The following is a 10479-nucleotide window of genomic DNA, read 5'->3' on the forward strand; positions in this document are numbered from 1 at the left end:
TGACAGTGAATGAGCCTGAGAGTACCCCTTGGACATGCCTTTTTTATTTCTTCTGAATCTGCCCTCGTTCCTCACAGGCACATTTGCTTTTCCTTCCTCATTTGCAGGCATCATGACCGGAAGATGTGCATCATAGGGCTGAGTATCCTCTTGGAATTGCACAGCCGGCCTCCTGCGGTGGATGCTGTGGGGGGGCAGATCGTGCCCTCCATTCTTTTCCTTTTCCTTGGACTAAAGCAGGTCTGTGCCACTAGACAACTGGTAAACCGGGAAGATCGCTCAAAAGCAGAGAAAACTGATACGGAAGAAAATGGTAAAGTCTTCTAATTTCCATGGGTGCTGAAACTGAATTTGATTTGAGCATGCATCTTTGGATCTTAGTCTATTTGAAGTCACTAAACAGATTTGCATTCTTTGGCCTGTTGCACATTTCACAAATATTTTGGTTTGGGTTGACTTTATTATATCATGTGATATAAATTTATATTTGTTCACTTTTTGACACTTAAATGATTTATTATTGAGCCTAGTGAATGTTGTTATTCCCTGGGAAATACATTTATAACGGGATTCAATGGTCTTGACAATAAGTTAATAACCCAGTATTTATTTATTTACTTTTTGGGGCTAACAGTCTTAGGGAAGGCAGCAGTTACAAGTTAAATGAACCATGAGACTTAGGAGAGTCAGTACAGCAGATTAGTGGAGTGCCTGATTTCTTTGTAATGATTCTTAGGTGGCTCATCATCAAAAAATTATGATTGGGAGATATTTGTGGTTTACATGTTATACATTTAGGATTAAGTACATAAATGAAGGTGATTTACTTAACTGCGTGAGAATAGGATTGTTAGAGTCAAGAATGTTAGATCTTTATTTTATTTAATGATACTGTGAAACTGCTTCATAGGGCCCAGGAAGTAACACTGTCCACCTCTAAATGGAGGTTTTCCTCTCTGGTTTAAAAACAAATTATTCTGGAAAATAATATAGTCTTATTTTTGATGCTGAATTCTATGAAATTCTAGGTAGGTCTTTGGCAGTAATTTTTTTTTTTTTTGCTAGAAGTTTTATGGGGTTTTTTTGCTAAGTATATGCCAAGAATTATGGATTTTTTTCCTCTTTCCGATTTCTTGTATTGACCACTTTGTATTGATTTATAATTAATATGACTTGAGGGAAATTTTTCTGTAATATTCCAGATTTTCTTGATGAGTTTCTTACTAAAGTATAGAATAATTAACTAGCAGAGCTATTTCTTGATGTCTTTGCAATTATACCTTTGCCATATATATGTATATTTATATGCAGACACACACATACACACAGGTGTAGATGTGTGTGTATATATGTGTGTATATGTGTATATATGTTTATGTGGCGTATATGCATGTGTATATGTGCGTGTGTGTGAATATATGCTTATGTATTGGTATATATAGGTATTTGTGTATATATGTATATATGTATGTGTACGCTTATGTATTTGGTAAAAACAGGGGTTTCTTGCCTTATTTCTAAGACTGTCTTGCAGTTTAATCCAGGTATTTATTGTCTACTGGTTATTTACAATACTGGTCTAACTGGAACAGATGAGCACTGAAAATAGAAACAGTCCGTGGTGATAAACAGTTTATCTTTCAACTTTTTAACCCACATGTAGCTATTTTATTTTTCCTTTACATTTCTATATTTTTCTGTTTCTTTTAGCAGAAATGACCTCTTCGCTCAGGCATTTCTGAGCAGTTTATAATCAACTTAGCTAATTGTTAAGTCCTGAATTCTCAGCGGGGGCTCATTTTATTTAAAACACGTTATGTATTTTAGTCAGGTAATTGCCCCTATAGGTGGAATCACTGGCAGTGTGAAATCTGAATTCTTACTCATGTAGGCGGTAATCTGTTGTGACTGAGACCATTAGCAGCATCGCCACTGGTGATGTAATAAAAGTTAGTTTCACATTAAAAAAATAAATAAAACACATGCATTGGACTGCACAGTCATTTTCTATCTTTTTTGACAAAGTTAATTTGGGTATCTGCAGTTAAATAGTATTTCATATTGATAAACATGAGGCAGCCATAGCAAAACAATAGTAGTGCTCAGCTGGACCGCAGATGTAGGCATAGTTGGAAATCGTTCTCAGTGAGGAGGATAAAGTCATTTTCAGTTTAGGAAACTACCATGAAGATAAGGTTTATTTTTATAAGTTTATATCAAATTATTTAGTGGTTTTTCCGTTTCCAAAATGTCATTTTATAATTTGTGTTTTCTTTATGGAATTTTATATTTTGTTCATGTATGTTTTGATTCCTTTTCAAAAATTCATGGATTCACAGAGGAGATTTCAAGTGATGAAGAGGACGCCAATGTAACTGCTCAAGCAATGCAGTCGAATAATGGAAGAGGTGAAGATGAAGAGGAAGATGATGACGACTGGGATGAAGAAGTATTGGAAGAAACTGCCCTTGAGGGATTCAGCACTCCACTTGACCTTGACAATAGTGTGGATGAATATCAGTTTTTTACGCAAGCTCTTCTAGGTGTGTCTTTACTCCTTAAATCTTCATATATTTTTCTCTAAATTCTTTCTTCATTTTCCCATTAGAAGTTTTGGGATCTTTTTACTACATAAATTATTTACCAATTTTGTATAGCAAAGGACATTATGAATACAGTTAAGGACTCATAAAAGATAGGGAGAAAATATTTACCACATACATATCATAGGTTTAAGATCCACAGTTAACAAAAACCTTTAAACCAATAAGACCAATAACCCAGTATAAAAGTGGGAGCTATAAATGGCAAATATATAGAGCTAAAAGTAAATAATAAACCAATGAAAATGTTTATAAAATTATAATGGGAAAAATTTTATTAATACAGATACTTTGTTTTATAGTTACATAGTATTCCTGTGGTTGTACCATAATTTATTTCCACCGATGGACATATGAATGTTTCCCAGGTTTTTTTGCTATTACAAGCAATGTTAAAGTGAATAACTTTGTGTCTAAAAATATTGTTTCCAATTGGCAATGATAATATAATGTATTGGCATTATTTAGTGTTGCTACAAATATTTTAATGAAGGTAAAACCACCTCTATGTTTCATTGAAAGTTAGCAGGAACTAGAGTCCAGGGAAGGCCATGCCAAACATGGGGAAAATAAGAGCGTAAATGTGGAGATGGGAACAGGAAGGGTGTTTGTTTCCAGGCATGGGTGTGCATCATAATCAGCTTTCAGGTCTTGGGTGGGATCTTGGGATATATTTTAAAATGCTCCTCAAGTGATGGGCAGTCGTCTTTGGATCAGTATTTGGTGGAAAGAAGCGCACTGGTGAGATTTTGAGAAAGCAGCAGAGAATTGGGTGTGGAGAGGACATGATTAAAGATGTTAGGCCTGGACAGTGGCTGACTAGGAGACTGATGGAACTGTGATGGAAATAGGGAGATAAACAGGGCTTGGGAGGTGAAATGTTAACTTTAGGTTCAGTTGTGCTGAATTTGAGGCAAGCTATCCAAATGGAAAAGTCCAGGAGGCTTAGGGAACGAATCTTGCCTAAAGGCACAAATTTGAGTGCTGTGGAAGGTCCGATGCTGAGGCTACAGGCAGTGTGAGAATTCTGGAGGAAAATGGTAGCAAGTGGGCACAGGTGTTTTCCAAGATCTGGATTTTAGGGAGCATTCACAGTTAGTAAAACCCTAGGAAGAAGGTGAAGGAGGCAGAGAGCTAGGTAAAGCAGAGGTTTTTAATATCCAGCTGTCCTTTGATAGCCCCACATGGTTGGCTACTGACTGGATCCTTAGAAATAATCCATTGTTGGAATAAGTTTCATCATCTTGTGTTTGTATTTTTGTCTCTTACTATCTGTGATCATTTCATTATAATTTGATCATGTCATTATTATTCTCTGAAATAATTGTCACTGGGTTCCCTTATCTTTTCCTTCTCTACATACCGTCTTCCCTCCAAATGCCACAGCTGTGCAGAATCGGGATGCTGCCTGGTACCAGCTGCTGATGGCCCCGCTGAGCGAGGATCAGAGGCGAGCGCTGCAGGAAGTGTACACACTGGCCGAGCACCGGAGGACGGTGGCAGGTCAGATTAGAGTGCATGTGTCCACGTGCCAAAGTCAAACCTTACTTAACAAGCCTGGTGGCACTTATATACTGTTTTTTAATTGTTAGAGGCCAAACTTTCAAGATAATAAGGAGTTATTAATGTGTGATCTTTTTAATCACTCATGTTATCTTAGCTTTACAAAACACTGTGCTCCAGTGTGTGTCTTTTAGTGGTGGTGTCGTTCACATCCTTGTCTGATTTTGGAGCCAAAGGTAAGACGGAAGGGTTGGGATGAATCTTGCGGAGGGGGACTTAGTCAGCCGGATCTCGCTCCTAAACATCTTAAGCACAGATGACCAAAGGCGCTTTATAAGTTCTTGCAAGGAGCTTGTATTCTTGGAAATGGAAGACTCTCCATTGCTCTTTGTTGGGCTTTACATATTGGTGATTCTTGTTGATTTTGGGGTTTTGAGCTGGGGATATTATTTTACATAATTATTTGACATTATTATGGTCACTCCTACAAAATCAATGGAAAAGATTTTGTAATTACAAAAATGTTTTCGTGGGAGACGTCATGGAATAGGCATCTGGAGTTTAGAACCTATGTTTTCTTCATTGACTTAGGTTTTTAGTCCTGCACAGGTACCCTTCCTGGCAGGAGAGGTCTGGGCGTCCTTTTAGCAGGAGAGACCATGGAACTAGTGGAACTCAACTTTGAGCCTTGTTTTCTGTTTGCTCATTGTTAGCAAACAGTTTTTCCATGATGGTAAACATACTTCCTTACTGACCGGAGCCTGTTAAAGGCCAGTAGGCCTTTTAGGGTCTACTAGGTCTGTAGGGCAGGATAATGAATACCACGAGTGATGTTTCTTCACAGTGTGAAGTATAAAGAATCTGCCTCCTTTGAGGCTATTTCTAGCTTTGTCACCTGAAATACTCTTCTTTTTTTCCCCCTTTCTCTTGGCAAATGCTAGAGGCAAAGAAGAAGATTGAGCAACAGGGAGGCTTCACCTTTGAGAATAAAGGAGTCCTCTCTGCATTTAACTTTGGGACTATGCCCAGCAACAACTGAAAGATGGAATATCAAGCGACCAAGACCAAGTGTCAGCAGGATATTTCCCTTGGCGAGGGGAATGCGGGCGTCAAGGGGAGGGAGGGCCCGAGGGGCTGTGTGGCGCCCCCCGCTGTGCCGGCTACTGCCTGGCAGAGGGCAGTGCTTTTATCCACTCTCCCCTCTGACCTTTCTCTCCCTGAAATACGTATTTTAAGCAGCTACTGTATGAAATTAAAGGAAAACATAATCATTGGACTGCAAAAGACACATCATATGCTCCAAAGGATGAACGACCAAGGTGGTTTAGTGGATTGGATTAATTGCACGTCTCAGGTTTTTGCCATGCAGAATCAACGGATTTATGCGGATAACAGTGCCTTCTGTTGTACATGGATTATCTGAAAACATTTTTTTGGAGTGCATTGCGATTTTTTTTAAAGCATAAAACATATTTCTAGATATAATGTAAACCTTGGCGATATGTTGACTTATTCTGCATTTTACTATGTGAATTTACTCTTAGGCAGTTAGCTACAAGTCACCCTGGTTTCAAAAACATCACCACTCCCCTTGCTCACCCGGCTGCTGGGGCTTTCTTCAGGGGCTGTAACATATGCACTGGCTCTGGGTTCTCATTGAGCTGTTTTGTGACTTTCCTAGTAGTGTCTTATTTCCTCTTCCTTCGTGCTTTCAGCCCTGAAAGGGTGGTATTTCTTTTGGAGTCAGCAGATATGAGTATCAATTTCACTCATAACCTGGTAAGTTCAGGACTCGAAAATTCTTGGCAGGGCTCTCTTTAGTCACTGGAATTAATAAGTCCAAGTGTATTCTGAATCATGTACTTGATTATGCAATGAATTGACCATGATATTAAAGCACATTGAACTTCTAGGAGAAAGGTGCTACATAAGCACACTGTCTTTCTGGGTGGGGGCTTGCATTTTTAATAATTTACCATTCCAGCTCTGGTCTAAAACAATTTGTAACAATGTTTTTTATCTAGGAAAAAGACCCCAATCTAACTTCGTGCATTCTCACACATCTGAAGTTTCTCCTGCCTAATTCATTCTAGTCTTTGTTATAGCTCAGTTTGACTGCTTATGTTTTTTACGAGTTGGCGCTGTTGGTCAGCTGCACTCTCAGATGGTACTAATGTGCGGGAGCCCATCGAAAGAATTGCAGAGGAAAGTAACAGCTGTTTTCCGTGCTGTTTCAAGACCAGAACGTGGGGCGTAGTGTTTTCATTCAGGGAAGCGGAAGTGTATTTTCGGAACGTATCTGTTGCTGTGTGTGGGACAGTTTCCGTTTCTGTGGAATGTCTGCAGCTTGTATTGCCCATCAGTGGCTGGAGGGACTTTCTCCAGGTGCTTCCTACCATACCTTCTCATACGAATACTAACTCTCTTTAGAATTTCAGGTTATTTAAGTAGTTTTTACAGGAGTCACCTAAGAAGCTATGAGTTTCAGAGTTAAATGATCCTGATTTCCTCTGTCCCTCTGTTCCCAAGGCACTGAGGTCGAATGTGCCAGCTGGTGGCCAGAAGAGAACAATGGCATAGGGGGAAAGTTTAGCTGTCTTAAGCTTTGAAACGCTTCTTATTCTACCCCTGCCCCAAACCTTTTAATTTGAACCTAAATAGTATGCCTTCACACTGGATTGTAAAAGGCTTGTGACTTTTATTTTGTGAGGTATTGTCTTCTGCAGTATGAAAAGGAAGTAATTGTTAATGTGTATCATCCTGTCTTGTTTTTGAAGCCGGGGTAGTTGTAGAATTTTGTTACCAGCAGTGCTAACCTGAATGTGATTGTTATCTTGGAAACACAGGACCTTACATGAATGTACTGTAAAGTAAAATGCGGACCTATTCCAGGATCCTGGACTTTCCCGTGTGTAATGATTTCTGGAATGTGGGGTTTTGTTGAAATGTGGCGGGTGGTTAAAAACCTTTCAGTGTTTTCCTGCCTTCCTGGAACAAAGTGGCAGTTGGTCTGGGAGGGTGAGCAAGACTCATTAGGAGCAGCTAAAGAGTGGGGCGTCGTCCTGGCTGGGTGGCTCAGTTGGTTGGAGCATCGTCCCATACATCAAAAGATTGTGTGTTCGATTCCCAGTCAAAGCACATACCAAGGCTGTGGGTTTGATCTCCAGTTGGGGTGCACATGGGAGACAGCCAATTGATGTTTCCCTCTCACATAGATGTTTCTCTCTCTCTCAAAAAATAAAATAAACATATCCTTGTGATGATTAAAAGAAAATGGGGCATGGCTGGGAGTGAGAACCCATCTCGTCAACTAGGACGTCCACGTAAGTGTGATGCACGCTTTTCCACACCAGGACCTGGAGGGAAAAGGAAAGGGGCTCAGACTGGGGCTCTTTTCTAATGGGCTGCCATCAAATTAGGAGCCGTCAGGACTGGGTGGAATGGTGACTGCTGCCCTGTGGATTCTAACGTACTCACCTAGCATGGCAGCAAGCTCCTCTTCCCACTTACAATTTCTGTTAAGACTACATGGAACAATAAATTGTTAATAAGGGAAAATTCCTAAGGTAGAAAACAGTTAAATTATGTCCCTTAAGTAATATAGTGAATTACAGTCCAGTTTTCTGTTCAGCAGTTGAGACTGAAAACTAATAAGTTCAGTGGGAATCTTGGCTGTGTGATCAGAGACCACCGAAGTCAGTGTGCGTGTGTGTGCACACACACTCCTCGAATGGCAATTCCTGTCCCTGTTTTGCACTCGCCATTGAGGTCAGTGTGCCAGGGCCGCTTGGGCAGCCCACTGGTGAGTAAGGCCACAGGGTCAATGAACAGAGGGTTGGACTCTGCTTCAGGAAGAAGCACCACCTGAGGGCGACTGGGGGGGAGAGAGGCGTGCATGCAACAGCAGTGAGTGGCCAGGAGGAGGAGAGTTGGGCTGTTGTGGAGAAAAGGGAGCGCAAGGCTCTGCCACTCTGCCAGCGAGGGGGGAGGTGGGTGAATGCCCGAGCTCCTTGGAGGGCACAGGAGAGGACGTGCGCCTTGGATATTGCCGAACTTGTAAATTACACAAATAGATGGGTTCCCAGAGGGTTTGCCATTTGCAGGCGGCTAAGGGCAACTCAGGCAGGAGTGACCTTCTGGAGCCTTTTTCCCAAAGGACCTCTGGGCTGAGGGGAAAAGCCAAGGCGGATGCGAACTACACAGCAAGGCCTCACGGGCAGCTTTCAGCCGAGGCCCAGGGTCCCACACAAAGCTCTTCTCAGTTTAGAGCGACCTACTTTCCCTCCTGCCCAGCGAGTGAGGACGGTGCCTGCCTTCCTCTTCCTTTGCCATCATTCCCCGGGGAGCTGGTGCAGCTTGCCCCGTGCCCCCACTGATTCCAGGCAGCCTGACTTCTCTCTCCATAGCGCATCAATGGGTTAGGCTTCCGTCAGAGCCGGTGAGCTCCGACTTCAGCATGAGCTCCTGCTCTTGTTTTTTGTTTCACCTTGACTTGCTCACTGATTACAAGTATGAGGGCAAAATACTACTTTACGTAGTATTTTGTATACATTTTATTTCTTTATATACCCTGGCGCCTGGACCCCGAGACCCGGGGAAGCCCGAGCTCTGGCCTCCCTGGGCTCCTGCCATGGGGCCTGGTCCTGCTCGCCTGGGGCCCAGGTTCGCGCAGGTGAATGCCTTTTGCGGACACCAAGGACAGGAGGCCGCCGATTACCTCACAGAGAAGGGGGCGCGATCTCTGGGGGACTGAGGTGGAAGCACTCACACTCCCTTCTTGGATGGTTTAGCACAGACTTTAGAGTGGAAGCCGCTAGGTCACAGTTTGCCGCCTCGGGGCAGGGTGGGGGAGTTTCAGGCAAAGCAAGGCTCTTAGCCGCCCTGGCAGAGCGCAGGCCTGACTCCCCATGGGAGATCCCGTCTGTGGGTGTGGGTCCCACCTGCCCGGACCCACTCCACCCGGCGCGGAACCGTGGCTGGCCCCCTGACCCGGCCCCAGGTCCCTAGTTCTTCCCTGGGCACTCTGCCTCAGCGGGGGTGGGAGACCTGCTGGTTAGTGAACACGCAATTCACACAGAATGACAAATGCAATGGGGAACTAGAGCACCTAAAGATTCCATGCAAACTGTACAGAAAAACAATAAGCAACCGCAAATAAGTACATCACATTGAAGTATATTTTAAAGTACATTTCCCCTCTTAAATGGCAGTGATTGTGCATTAGTGCAGCCACAGAGCACTTGTAAACTGTTCTGTTCAATGGCATCCATTCCACGATGACAACTGTTCGGTCAGCCTCAAGGTCTTTCTTGGGTCTGAGCTTTCTGAGTTTTCCTATTTTGACAGTTACAGCCTCTGCCCATAACTAGACCCACGCATCCAGAAATGCCCACTGTCATGATGCTGGGGGAGCAGGTGGAATATGGGTGAATCTGAAGAAATCCCTCATCTTTCTAAAATTAGAAAATGGATGTGATTCAGGGCTTGGAGGGAGACATAACTATTTCACAGACAGTTTATACTTATCACTTCTTGGCAGGAAGCTTTGTCAAACTGAGTAAGTTTTAGGCTAGAGACAGTTTCAGTATGATTTGTGAGTTCTCTGTCTCTTTCCAGAGTCTTTAGTGTTAGGGAAGGAAGGGGGAAGGAGAAAGGATGCATGTTAGAATTGACTGACTTAATCTCAGCCTTGCTTTTAAAATGCTTTGATACCAAATTGCTTTATAAAAAATATTTATCCACCTGCACTTAAATAAGTTGGATTTTTAACATATCGAAGTCTCTTGAGAAACAAATCCAAGTTGTAACGGGATATGTAACAAAGTAAATACTCCGTTTTCATCAAGATGCAGAGTCTGTTGCTGTCAGGAAGTCCTTAGCATGTGGGTGGAGTGCTGACCAGTTAGCGCAGATCTACTAAAAGTGGGGTGCTGACAGAAGGCAGCTTCTCTCCTTCGAATCCAAACATCATACCAACTTAATTTTCTCATCTTCCTGGCAGGAAATGGTACATTAACTTCCTTCAACACTAGGGAAATTCAAGGTGTTTATTCATGAGTTTTCATTCACCTCCCTTTAATTTATAGTACTATCACTTGAACAACAACAGAACAGTGAATTATCAAGCGTAAACCGGAAACGCTGACACAGCAGATTAAATACATTTCTTAATCGCTCTGTATGTGCACATCCTTCCCCATTCCTACTGTCTACTTCGGGTCTGAGACGCCATCTCCCTTCTGGCGCTTGTCTAAGCAGGCTCGTCAGCACGGCAGAGCATAATGCGTATAAACAAATGAACGTGTATTTGAGGTTCTGCCAATGAAGTTGGAATTTAGAGGCGTCTCTGAGGCCTCAGATAAGGTGTTAGAGT

At 42.4% G+C, this 10479-nt stretch overlaps 1 protein-coding gene across 2 annotated transcripts in view; it reads left to right on the forward strand.

The window, feature by feature from the left end:
- The window catches only part of IPO8 (importin 8), a 56330-nt gene extending 49330 nt beyond the window's left edge, over window positions 1-7000 (forward strand). For both annotated transcript variants that reach the window (XM_053921681.1, XM_053921682.1), the window contains exons 22-25: window positions 108-313; window positions 2340-2543; window positions 3990-4106; window positions 5048-7000. In XM_053921681.1, the coding sequence (XP_053777656.1) occupies window positions 108-313; window positions 2340-2543; window positions 3990-4106; window positions 5048-5145 (625 nt within the window). In that variant the 3' untranslated portion in view covers window positions 5146-7000. The remainder of the gene's footprint in view (window positions 1-107; window positions 314-2339; window positions 2544-3989; window positions 4107-5047) is intronic.
- The last annotated feature ends 3479 nt before the right edge of the window (window positions 7001-10479 follow it).

This window comes from Desmodus rotundus, chromosome 3 (assembly GCF_022682495.2).
Source record: "Desmodus rotundus isolate HL8 chromosome 3, HLdesRot8A.1, whole genome shotgun sequence".
Taxonomy (NCBI): domain Eukaryota; kingdom Metazoa; phylum Chordata; class Mammalia; order Chiroptera; family Phyllostomidae; genus Desmodus; species Desmodus rotundus.